The sequence below is a fragment of the Tetrao urogallus genome (assembly GCF_951394365.1).
Source record: "Tetrao urogallus genome assembly, chromosome: 4".
In the NCBI taxonomy this organism is placed as follows: Eukaryota; Metazoa; Chordata; class Aves; order Galliformes; family Phasianidae; genus Tetrao; species Tetrao urogallus.
The window spans coordinates 63,176,014-63,189,668 of NC_136817.1; the positions used below are offsets into that span (position 1 = coordinate 63,176,014).

The 13,655-nt window shown below is 44.7% G+C and overlaps 1 protein-coding gene across 1 annotated transcript; it reads right to left on the bottom strand.

Moving 5' to 3' along the window:
• Positions 1-3,404: 3,404 nt before the first annotated feature.
• Positions 3,405-12,930, bottom strand: NICOL1 (NELL2 interacting cell ontogeny regulator 1; the record flags this gene model as incomplete). The annotated part of the gene is made up of 4 exons (XM_079534235.1): positions 3,405-3,470; positions 7,609-7,697; positions 12,560-12,717; positions 12,875-12,930. 4 exons carry the CDS (start codon positions 12,928-12,930, stop codon positions 3,405-3,407), a joined length of 369 nt encoding a protein of 122 aa, XP_079390361.1.
• Between the last annotated feature and the right edge of the window lie 725 nt (positions 12,931-13,655).

Genomic DNA, 13,655 nt, shown 5'->3' on the forward strand with positions numbered 1-13,655 from the left:
TTACATTGTACAGATCTCAAAAGCAGCTTCTGGAAAGCTTGGAAAATTCAAATGGCGTTCTTATGAAGAGTGGCTGAGGGACCAGGGATTGCGCAGCCTAGAGAAGAGGAGGCTCAGGGGAGACTTTATCACTCTCTACATCTCCCTGAAAGGAGGTCTCCAAGTGGAGGCCGATGACGAGTGCTGTTCCACAGGGATTGCTGCTGGGACTGGTGTTATTTAACATTTCTGTAGGTAACACGGACAGTGGGATCGAGTGCACCCTCAGCAAGTTTGCAGATGACACCAAGCTGAGAGGTGCAGTTGACACGCTAGAGGGCAGGGATGTCCAGAGGGACCTGGACAGGCTTGAGAGGTGGGCCCATGCCAACCTCATGAAGTTCAATAAGGCCGAGTGCAAGGTCCTGCACGAGGGTAGGCACAAGAAGCTGTGGAGATGCACTACCAGGATTTAGCCAACATCTTGCCTACCCAGAGGAAGCACCCCGCTAGCACAATTGTATCAGTTCTTTTCTACTGAGAACTCAACTGTGCATCTTTACAGCCTGCCACTTCCACTCCGTTGTGTACAAATGCACTGTGCCCAAGGCTATCTGCAGCAGCACTGCACCAAAAGAAAAGATGCGGCTTGATTTCAAAAGGTCACAAATTTTATCTTGAATCCACAGCACAATGGTGCTTTGAGTGCTGTGTAGCAAAAAAGACTTTCTGCTTTAAGACCTCCTGCAATTAAAACCTTTTGTAAAATATAGTTTCTTCTAGTACATTAACTTCACGAGCAATAATAAATTAAAGCTATGTAGCTCAATTTTTAGTTAGTGCTACCTTGCTAATTACAAGGAGCTTTATCACAGCTATCAAGTTCAGAGTATGGAGACTTTAGAAAAGTTCTAAATATCTTTGCAGCATATTTAATTTCAAATAAGATTGAGTTCAATTTTATACTTCAACAAATACGAGTACATTCATAAATTTAGCTCAAATACAAGATTTCTTGATTTTCTTATTCAAAATAGCACTTTTCCCTCTAAGAATTTTCCAACTAATTAAAGAGCAGATATGCAGATATATGCATGAACATCTTAAGTTACAAATAAGTAACAAAGCACACCAAACAGCGCAACGTATCTTGTATTTTTATTGTTATAGACGAAGAGTAGTACATCTCATCACTGCCATCACAGATGTACATTTGCAGTGTCACTCTGATCCCTTTGAGAGCCAGAGAACGTCCACTCGTCAGTCTCTCCACATTTTTATCATAACAAGCTCCATATCAAAGCTCAGTTGTGTGCAATCACTTTTCTAAATGAAAACACAGCCAAAAAAGAAAAACAACCCAGAAACAAACAACAAAAAAAAAAAAAAACAAAACCAGCATTTGCTAACGGGACTTTGTGACATTCTTTAAGATACCAGCAGAATAAGCATGCACAACAGCAATACAAAACCACAGACGTGCTGCTGTCCCCAGAAAGTGAGCTGTGCTGAAAACCCTCACAGGTTCAGTGCTGAAATTCTACCTCCTGCCAAAAGTCAGTTCAAGATGTGTGCATTGCTTATGTTCAAATCGAAGTGGGAGTAAAGCAACCTAAAGCTAGAATTTGAAAGCAGTTGTGTTATGCCTACTGTTCTAGTTGTAAAATAAACCACTCTACTATGAGACCTTCTATTGCTTCCCCTCAGCCAATTTCCAGTGCTTTAGTGGAGTGTAATGCTTCTAGAAGCAATGTGTTGCTGTGTCACGATGCTTCTCTTCTATACAAACTGGGTCCTGAGGATTTTATAAAGGGTTTTTCTGGAATACTACAAAGGACAACAAAATTCCTACTTAAAATGAAGGTGGAAGGATGCTTTTCCTTACTGAGAACCAGCAGCCTTTCAAGTTACTTTGCCAGAGTGTATTCTAATACTGCATATTACTGGCTGTGACTGCACACAAAATATTTTGGCAGTGGGTCATAGTTCCCTGTGCCTGCAGTGGTGGAATAAAATAGGAGAGAAGAGGCTTGGAAACACAGAGTTTACTATCTACCATCACAGCTCACTGAGCAGCCCAACAGCAGAATATCAGCTGCTTGTAGAGAAATGGGCGTTTTGATAAGGGCTGACAAAATAACTTTGAGAACCACTGTTGTTGATACTGCTCCCACACCCTTGCTTGCATAAAATTTCAAATTTGTACATAGATGCTCTAGCTGATCTCCACATTTCCATTCATCACGCTTTGGGGAAGATATTTGAAGTTCTATGAAAATCTGTTACTCTGTGCAATAACTTTCCATTGGGGGAATCTTCCATTTTCTCCCTCCCGCCCACCCCAAAAAAAGGAAGAAAAAAAAAAAAAGGAACACAAGGGGAAAGGACGTGCCACTGTTTTTCAAAGTGTAACAAGGTGCAATCTTGTCTACTACTGCTACGCTGCCTGAACCACTGTGTCCTCCCATTTCCCACTGACTGCAGAGGGAATATTAATAGCATCAGTGCTGTAACCCATCACTGTGGAGCGAAATTCCTCCCCGCGTGAGTCCATGCAAGAGCTGTGGACCATTTTGCTGGAACCCAAATATTTAAAACACAGAGTTTGCAGGAGGCTCCTGGCTGCGCGGGCGTTGTGCCGGCGTTCTGCCAAACCTGCTGGAGCGGCCAGTGAGCGTGGCTCAGCCCAGGCTGTGATTTGCTTAATGAAAGACACTTCTCCAGAAGATTTTGGCAGACGCAATCAGTTCTATTGCCAGGCAGCATTCATGTGATTATAAACGTTAGCGATCGCATTAGATACTTAATAAATCCCTCCAAAAAGATCACAGCTACTGTGTGGCTCTGAAGAAACAAACGTTGGGTACAGATTACTGTTTGCTGTGCACTGGATTATTGATACAATTGGGAACAAATACTTTCTGTGTGCTGCCAGGCAGGCAGTGACAACTACTAATTTCTATACAAAATCACGACTGCTTGTTTACAAATTTACAGTGAAGCATCACTGCAAAGCAGCTTCATTTTCTTTTTAGGGACACACTTGTAACATAAATATTTAAAAGAATTTGACTCCACTTACACTTTGACAGATCTGTGGCAATTTACATAAGCTGAGGGGTTGGCCTGGGAGTCTAAGGACAATTTTTGGCTTGAGATAGCAGGAAAGAGAGATGTTGTCCCTACACAAATCCCAGGAATGAGACACTAACACTGCTTCTTCTTTTGACATTTCAGCAGATGCAATATCACATACAGTACTGATAAAGCACATCAAAAGAAAAATTACCTAGCTGGGCTGTACCTGTTGGGATAAAAATTGTTTTCTTGTTGTGCAGCACTCCGTATCTTCCTGTAATTTATTCAACAGTGTTTTAAAAATGAATACATAATACATGTCCATTGGCCTAATCCCAGCACTCATTTCAGTGCATTGCAGGAAAGCAGTCACACAGGCCTCTCTTCTCTGCTTTCAGGAGGAGTGTTTCTGTCTGCAGGAAAAAAGAAAGAAAGAAAGAAAGAAACTGAAAAAAAGCACTTTAAAAAGGTGTGAGTATAAAATTGATTGACCTAATTCCTCTACACAGCTGTAGTCAAGGTGCTTTGCTGAGTGAAAAATCATGGTTATTAGAGTTGGTTTCCATCCAGAAAAAGCAACACAAAATAAGCATATTCAGAATCAAGAGGCATGGAGAGTATTTTTGTCATCCAAATGTTTTCATTTCCATAGTTAACTTGCAGGGACAGAGCTGTCAATATTATTAAAATGTCCTTTCTAAATACTGAGCAAAATTCCACTTTCAGCTGCACTGCTCTTAGTTCCTTCCCAGTGATTGATGGCTTCCTGTTGATGAAGCCTTCAGAGCAGTGTAATTTAATTGTGCCAGATAGCACGTGCTGAGGGGCAGGTTATGCTCTCTGTTACACTGCTGTTTCTCCACTGGGTTCAATCCAGCTGTCAGTCTAACCACGTTGTCTGAAACTCTCCACTTTTTAGGGCAGATTTGGACTTGAGCTTGTGGCTCGTATTTCAACCTGAGGTGGTTCACTGGCAGTTGCCTTATTACCAGCTCCATTTGAAGCCGTGCCTCTAGAACCCCATCAAAAGCTTACAAACCATTCTCTGTACAAATCACTTGAAGTTATTTATTCTTGGCTTTGGAGTGTCTTGGTAGAAAATCATTTCCAAGCTTTTGTTTCTCTGTACTCCAGGAAAAATAATAATTTCAGATTCTCAAAGATATTTAAGTATCACGTATTATTACAGCTTAGATCTTTTGTTGGCCTTGGTCTCACTTTTTTGAGAAACCAAGATTGTACTTCCCAAACACTACTGTAATTTCAGAAGCAGAATCTCCTGACAGACTCAACACAATAGCCACAATGGGCTGCCCAGGGAGGTAGTGGAGTCTCTCCCCCTGACTGTGCTCAAGAAATATGTAGATGTGGTACTTAGAACATAGTTCACAGGGCAGTATTGGTGGTAGGTGGATGGTTGGACTAGATAATCTTAGAGGTCTTTCCCAACCTTAATAATTTTATGATTCTATGATTCTAAGTGTAATCATGACTGAAGATGAATGCTTTCCTGAGCATAAATTTGTAGTTTTCAACCTGTGGTCTATGGTCCCTTAAGCAGTTTGTAGACTAACTCTGAAAAGTTTCTTGGGGAAAAGAAAAATCCTTAAGCCTTTCCAGGCTTAAATTCAACATAAATGGATTTCCCATTTGTACCAGGGGAAAAAAGCAACCAAACAAATAAAAACACTAAACCTCGGAGATTTCTTGTTAATGAAAGATCAGAAAGTTATGTGGAACACAAATTCTTTAGCTGGTGTTCCCCTTACATGATGCTTCCTGACAAATTAAAACCAGCTGAGGCCAAATTAATAAAGATACCCAGTAGTACCCATAGAAGTAGCTGGGCGCTTCTACCCAAGGATCTGCTCTGCCAAGCCCAGACTCCCTGCCCACCAGCCCAGTGCCTCTGTCCCCAGCCATTTCCACTCTGCTGCTCACTTCTTGCTCTCACAATGCAAGCTTTGCAGGCAGAGCATGTTTGAGAGATACGTTTTCCTTCCCTCATTTTATTCTTTTCAACCTAAACATTTGACATCTACCTTTGCATTAAAGAGGACTTGCTGACATTCCTTGTCTGCTTTCACTTATCAGATTAGTGCAATGGCAAGCATTATTATTGTACACTCAAGAAGAACTGCTTCTTGGTTATACAATGCAATCCTGGATGAGTGAATGCTCCCATTGTTGGGAGCCCAGTAGAAATCACAGAATCATCTTAATGTCACACTGGCTTATTGGTTTTCATTGTAATGCCAACAAGCTGTCAGTGTTACCACAAACTCTGCCGAGGCAGCACTCACGACTATCTACAGGAAGGAAGAGCAGCTCCGGGACCACTCCAATATAAAGTAAAAGACTTTGAGAGAGAAGCGTCTCTCACCAAAATTAACTGTGGCCATGTTGGCAGTGGCCAGGAAGTCCCTGACTGATCAGTCCTCCATGGGGTTTGCCCTTAGAGCAAGAACTTTAAAGACTCAAAGAGTTGTTCAGTGAAGTTATTCGTGTGTAAAACATGAGAAAATAGAGTTGGGTCAGTATCAGCCAAGCACTAGCAGTGAAGTGCAGGTACGAAGGCTGTACCTTTCTGAGAACGGGGGACCATCTGTAGGTGTTTGGCCTTTCACTTTTGTAAATGCATCATTTAATAATTTGTATTTAAATGAAGCGTCTCTTCCAGAAAGGTGTTTGGAGTCTCCTTCCTACAGTCATGCATAGGCACAAAACGTTTCACAGAATCACAGAATCATAGAATTGTAGGGGTTGGAAGGGACCTCCAGAGATCATCGAGTCCAACCCCCCTGCCAAAGCAGGTTCCCTACAGCAGGTCGCACAGGTTGGCATCCAGGCAGGTCTTGAACATCTCCAGAGAAGGAGACTCCACCACCTCCCTGGGCAGCCTGTTCCAGTGCTCCGTCACCCTCACTGTAAAGAAGTTCTTGCGCATGTTTGTGCGGAACTTCCTATGCTGCAGTTTCCAGCCGTTTCCCCTTGTCCTGTCTCCACTCACCACTGAGAACAGCCTGGCCTCGCCATTCTGCCCCCCACACCTTAGATATTTATAGACCTGGATCAGGTCCCCTCTCAGTCTTCTCTTCCCAAGGCTGAACAGACCCAGTTCACTCAGCCTTTCCTCACAGGAGAGATGCTCCAGGCCCTTCACCATCTTCGTGGCCCTCCGCTGGACTCTTTCCAAGAGATCCTTGTCTTTTTTGTACTGACTGAAACTTTTGTTTCAGATGCATCTAATTCAAACAGGTGCCCAGCTGTGCACCAGAGCAGTCCCAGCCCAGCTGCAGGGGTGGAGCTCCGCTATCTGCATTCTGCTGCCTACCGGTTGTTGAGTTCTAGGCTAGTACATGGGAAACTTCTGCAATGTAACCTATGCTGCACACGGATCTCTGGCCTAATCAGTTCGCCACTGATAGCTCATAAAAGCTGAAGTGACTCTACCTTCTTCGTCTAGGGCCCTACATGATTGCCCAAGGTCACAAGAAACCAAAGGCAAAGCAACATAATTGCCCTTAAGTGTTACAGCTTGAGACACAATTGATTTAACACTCTGCGGCTGACTGTTGCTAATGACAGTTTGAGCAGAGTGTGGCTCTGACGGACAAAGGAGCCCCTCCCACCCACCAATGAAGATAGCACTGCCCAAAAGCAGCCACCCATAGGAGACACAGATGGGGCTCCAGTCTGACTGCACTTAAAAATCTGCCATGTTGCCAACGTTATGGAACTGTTAGGAAAGCAGAGGTACTGCAAAGCATACGAATGGGCTTTATCATAGAATCATATAATTATTTGAGTTAAACTTCATCTACTGTAACACTCCTACTATGAACAGGGACTCCTACAGCTCCACCAGAATGCTCTGTGCACCCTCCTGCTCCTTTCAAACTTCAGACAGCATGGAATTATTTGTGAGTTTTATTAAGCCCTACCCCAGCCAATATCCATGTATAGTTACCAACCCACATATCTAGGCAATGCCAAAATCAGGGCGTTTTATTGCACCCTTGTGCTTTGTTCTCTGGAACCTCTGCAGCACAAGACAGGCAGGTGAGTCTGCAAAATGCCCTGTCTGCTGTGAAAACTGCCCAAGCAAATACGCTTCCCCCCTTCTTCTTGGAAAGTATCAAAACACAAACAAGGAATATACAGGCCTGCCTTTCCTCTCTGCCAGCCCTGCTTGCCACCTTCTTGCTATTCCATTCATCTGCTGCTCCTGCCCATAGAGTGATGAATCCACTGTTAAAAAGCAGTGTTATGAGACAGAGAATAAACCTTCTTTCTTATCCTTTTCTCCTGCACATATCTTCTTTTCTTCTTTATTTTATGCATGAATTGTCTGGGGTAATTCTTTAGCCTGTTATGCAAGGAGTCAGGCTACTGAAGCTCTCCAACCGGGTGGAAAATAATCTGCACTTGGTACGATCCTATTTGCTGGAAGGAAAGTGAGTCAGCAGAGATGTCTGCTGCGTGCAGACAGGCAGACCTTTCCGCTTGGAGACAAAGGCTAAAGAAAAGTTTTTCTAGAGAAGCGCATACCCGTGTGTCTAGATTATATGCCATCTTCTTTAAATCCTGCAACGCCCTCTGCATGAACTCAAACGCATGGCAGTCAACGCAGGGACGGCCTGGAAAAAGGAACAGAAAAAAAGACATCACTGTCACAGCATGAAATCCGGAATGTAGCAGTAATGAGGGAACATTCAGAGACCTTGTAATGCCAGGAGAAAACCCATTTTACCAGGACCCACACCTGCATCTGTGCAAAGTTAGGGCTGCCAGGGCTCTACCCATCTCTGTGCAAGTGCTCACTTCTTGAGTGGGGACCAGCAAAGCATGAGAGTGCTTTACTGTGTGGCCTTTTCTGAATACAGCCCAAGCTTCGTTCTGCCTGCCGCTGAATGCCTTCAGCCCCCATCCTCTCTCTTTGAAATGGAAATCCCCTGTTCCTCCCCACAGGTGGGTTAATTCTTCACAGATTGGCTGCAAATAGCAGTTGCAGTGGATCAAGAATCAGACAGCTAGCTCTGTTTTTACAAGAGCAAGATCTTACAAGAACAGCTTGGCAAGGGTCAGCACCAGATCTGTATTTGCTTCCTTCACCTGCTGCTCTGTTTTTTCTCTGCCAGTAATGCAAAGCATCCTACTGGCTCTGCAGCTGGTGCCAATGTGCATGCATGCACAGAGGGGTGAGTCAGGGGGAAGGCAGAGAAAGGAAGAGGAAGGGATGTACCAACAGCCTCCTGGCTCACTGCTGGGCTTGGGCATTTCTGCTCTGCCAGGATTCATCCTGCACTGATCCTGTGCCCTTTAGTTACAGAGTAAATGGAGTACATGCTTTCAAAGGAAGAAATTGCAGATACTGGAGGAGATGTATGGGGAATGGAGAGAGATGAAATTTTACATTGATCACAGAGCTCTGACTGTGTGTGGGGGGAAACACTAAAATCTTTGTCCCCAGGCAGCCACTTGTGCTGCTCCGACAAAGCAAAGTGAGTGCAAAGCTGTCGCTGAGATGGCTACAGAGCGCCCTGCAGCCTGTTATCAGTATTTCAACAGTCAAACTGTTCTCACTTCTGAGATGGAGGAAGAACCTGAACACTCAGTGTGTTGTTGGCAAACCTGCCATTCACTTGTGGCCATGGCCAACTCCTTCCCATTGCAGTGCTGTTCTCAGAAAGCAGCCTGCCCTGGCCTACTTGCCTGCCCTGAAGTGACTGTCACCATATTGCATGTGGAAACAGGAGCTGCACTCAGTGATCCTTGTGGGTCTCTTCCAGCTTGGGATATGAGCAATATGATACTGCGACATCCCAGGATGACAACATCCAGCTATTCAAACTGACCTGTCACTTTGACTTATGGGGGCACAAAGAGGGCTCACTGAAGCAGCATTACTGCAGACGAGAAGACAGCTGTAACTGGGAGGAGAACAGCCAGGAAGGCAGCTGGCTGTGAATCTTCCACTCATGCAGCCCTGCAGAGCACACATCTGAGTAGAGCTTTGGAAGTCAAGGCATTGTTGAACTCATCACTGAGCTTCTTGCACTTAGCACGGAACAACCTGAATGCTGTTCCCCAAATTAAACAGGGGCAGCAAATCCCCACTGTCTGACAATTTTACAGCTACAGTCTGATTTTTATCAGCAGAAACACCCAAACCCTGACTCTGGCTGAGCTTTTAAACTATCATAATAGCTAGGTTCTTGTAGAAGACAATATCAGATATTTTGTTAATATATAAGATTAAGTAGATGTGCTCATCATGGGGTCTACTCCTGGAGTCTGAAAGGGCTACAAGTAGCCTGTGGTACTCCCAGAGATGGGAATTAATTAAAATAACTACAATAATTAATAAATAACCCCCCAAGTTCACAGTGGTGGCCATGCATGGTCCAGCGTTACTTCAAGCAGGGAACTGATGTAAAAACTCTCAATGAGAGTAATAGTGGAGTGGGCTTGGATGGAACAGGATGGGATAGGTTGGGGTATAACCTACTGTAGGGAAACTGCTTTAGCAGGATTGTTGGACTAGATGATCTCCAGAGGTTCCTTCCAACCCCTACAACTCTGCTTCTGTGATCAAACCTCTGGATTAAACCTCCAGCAGTGTTATTTCAGGCTGCCAAGAGATGTGAAAAGGGACATCCCGAGACCTGGACCTGAGAAGTCATCCATGGATTTTTCTCACATTAATTTGACACACTGCTTCTTGAATCTATGGGAACTTTCAGCATCTGCAGCATGCTTTGGCAATGAGTTCCACAGCGCAGCAGCTCGCTCTGTGAGCAAACTGTCAATCTTGCAGGCTCTGAAGTTAACTTCTACTTGTGTCACTTTATGCCTCCAATTTCTGCAGTGGAAGAGACGTTTATTACATAATCACTATCTTTGTCCCACTTCTGACTTTGCTGATCTCCATCACTGCCTGCCTCAGTGTCACCCTTCCAGACTGAACGGCTGACCTGCAAGCTGCTCTACCTAGCTGGGCTCATCCTCTCCTTATACTCACTACATTTTCACTAAGATTCTTGTGAATATTTCCTCAAACTAACTCCGTCTGGTTGCACAAGGGGGTTAAGCAAATCTAAGTACATTCTGCTGTCTGTCCTCGGCTGTGTGTTCCCACACTTTCCCTTGCTCACAGCAGCAGAGACCATGCAGTTGCTTGGTCAGCTGAATTGCTGATTAGTTTTTCTCCAAACCAGCTCCTGAATGCAAAAGCCCTGGGGCCAGAACGAGGACAAGGGAGAAAGTTCTGGTGAGCAGGGCAGAAGCAGCACAGGCTTACACCAGCTTAAAGGAATTGTGGAACCAAACCTTAAGTGCCATCATAGCAAAATACAGCAGAGTGCTATTAATTCCTTGCTGACAGCTGGGAACAGGCTATCATTCATAGGAAGACTTAACAGGTTTGTGGATTAACATAATGAGAATTATCAAGAGTCAGCTATAATTCTTTAAATGGATCCTGTCAGCATGAAGACTTGTCTGCCTTTGTGTGTTTGGGGAGAAGTGGGGGAGGAGAGCTTAAAATATGCTTCTTGGCTTCTTCTTGGTGAAAAACTGGAGCTGAAAGTACTGTGGAAGTATAATTTACTTTCCCTTGCACACACATGGCATTTACTCTTTGTATTTCTTGCACCTTGGCTAATGCAACCAGACTGACCAGCTTCTTTCTTCAGTTCTACATTTCAGCCTTCACAGTGGGCAATCTGGACTGGAAATGCAATGGTAGCTTGGGGAAGTTGCTTAATTATTTTTAGTGGATTGCTCTGAACTTTAAAGAAAAAAGTATTGAAAGTATTAGCAACAGTACTTCATACTTGAACAGTCTTTGTAAACGCAAAGTAGTGTGTATAAAGCATAAGGACTTACTTAATCACTCCTAATCAACATTGTTCAGAAAGAGATGGGCCTGGCTCCCTTGACTGGCAGAGAAAAAGCAAAGTGGAGCATAGCACTGGCACCCCAGGCCAGAGATCAGTGTCACACAGTAGCACAAGATCTCTACAGCACTGAGAAGATAACATGGACTTAAGCATATCAGCAGCACTGTCCCCAAAATGGGTCACTGCCCAGGAGGATGGAGACATCAATGAGAAACAGCCTACGGAGCTGACAGCAAGCAGGGAAAAATTCAGGAATGTCTGTACTATATCACATCAAAGCTCTGACTGGCCCAGTGTCCTGAACTCCAAGCACTGTGTCTTATTTTATGTCTAGGAGCATTTCCAGGCTTTGAGAGCAGCTGGCACTGATGGGCAAAGAAGGGTACCTGGAGCACAGACCAACTGTGCAACATTTTCTCAACTACTGGCTGATGAGGAGCTTTGCAAGCTCCTTGTTGCTTTAAAACACTGTTCCTGCAGCAGCAAGGAAATGTATAATTCATGATGAGTCAGGAGCCTTCCTCCCAGCCTGGACTCAGACATAAACAACATTTGTGCATTCACAGCAGTGCTGCCAGCATGTGTGATTCAGGGCAGAGCAGCGTGTCTCTGCAGAAACACTGAGTGTCCTCCATTCCTCATTCTCACATGCAAGAGCAAAACAAGACAAGGAATCTTTCTCAAGGGCTCCTCAGGGGACTTAGTAGCCTGGTCAGAGGATATCATAAAGATTAGACCTTATTTGGAGGCAGTGGCCAAGTGTTTGTTCTGCAGATAAAATGGGAGTTTCCGCTACACAAGAGGAACAAGGAATCATCACGTACTTTTCCTCCAAGATGTGTTGAGTTACCTCTGTTATCATAGACACACAGAAGTCACATAGAATTTATTTTCTAAGCCTGGTATTCTCCTTGAGTAGACAACACAGACCACTCACCACAAAATTAAAGTTAATGAATGCAATGCATGCCTAGAAAACAGATGCAAGATAGAGGTGAGGCCTCTTTTAGAACAGACCAACACTTATCACTAATAAAAAAAGACAACAGGAGAATGAATAAAGAAGAGAATTCAGCACCCAAATCCTGTGGAGGAAGTCATGGGTGTATTTAAAAATTAAAAATGCAATTGAGGAGAATGCAGTGACTATTTCAGATCTCATTCTAAGTATTTGAGTAGTAAAGTAAAACTGTAAAGCTGTGATACAAAGCAAGGCTAAGAACTAAAGACTGGTTTGTATGCAATTAAATTCCCCATTTTTAACAATAAAAGATCTCACAGAGGGTATTTAAGCTTTCAGTGAGCAGGTACTTCAAACTACCTGACCAAAACACCCTGAGAATACTGACACCATTCCATAGTGTCTTCCAACTATCGTCTCATTTTAGAGCTGAGGAAGTTAAACAAGAGACTCGCTCAAAATGATGGAAGAAATTAATACAGAGCTGTGATCCAAAGCCAAGAGCTCCCAGCTCCAAGGTGTGCCTGAGCCAGTCAGCAAGGTGCCCCCGGAGCCGTCTGCGTGGCTGCAGGGGCAAGAGGAGGGCACAAAGCAGGACGCGTGCAGCGGGGCATGAGCGCAGCACGGCAGTACGTACTTTCGGCAGGAATGACACTCCCCGAGTCCTGGCTGGCCCCCACAAGCCTCACGCTTAGCAGGCCCAGCACCAAGATGAGCGGGATCACCACGCGCATCGCACTCCAGGCAGACGGCAGCGCCATCGCTCGCGTCAGTAATTCAAGCTCTCTTCCCAGCCTGGAATGAGGAGAAAGAGTGAAAATCAGCAGTTTGCTCCCTACAAAGAAGGAGATGAAGTGTAATATGCGAAGAACTGCAGGTACACGCAAAGCCACATGCATGCATCACTGTGGTGTGGGCTGCGATGCTCCCAAAGGACCAGTTTGCCCAGTACCTGAGCTTTCTCTTCACCCATGGAGCGGCTGAAACAAGCAGGCGAGACTCCAGCATTCACTCTGAGCATGCGTCCCCCTGCATCCCCCCTTCCCCGATTAGGGTCATTGCCATGGAGATTTGCTATAGCAACACAGAAAAATTGGAGCTGCCAAGTGGAGGAGAAGATTTAAAGGGACCACAGTGCTGTGGATGGTCACTGCTGTTCTCTTCTGCCTCCACCCCTTCCAAGGCCACCTCCTCTCCTCAGTGGACACCAGATGCTGCCGTCCACATCAGAGACTCTTGGGCAATGTTTGGGTTGGCTGCTTTTGTTCTTGAAGGGACTGTGCTGAACCATGCAGCTCCCATCCTTTGCTTTAACTGTAAGCCGCTTAAAGTGAGATTTTGTTCCCAGAGATTACAAATAAGAAGGAAACTCAGAAGTTTGCTTGGTAGAAAAAAGATGCAGTGACTGCTGGCGGTGTCTCAAGCTGCCTTATGTAGAAGGTCCAAATGTTGTTCTCAGTCACTGAAGTCTTCATAAGGTGATTCAAGGCATGTGTGTCCACCAAAATGTCTCCACTGGCTTTGTAAGAAGACAAGACTGCCAGTCCAAGCTCTGGAATTGGGTGCCTGGGGTGAGACTGTGTGAGATGGCGCAGTTTAACACTGTCGGTCTTTTCACAGGCTTCAGATGCCTGCTAAATGAGCAGCTCCACAAGAACCAGGATGTAATGGAACAACACTGTACAGTTTGACTGTACACTCATCTAGGGCAGGTCACGTAGTCTAGCCTTGAT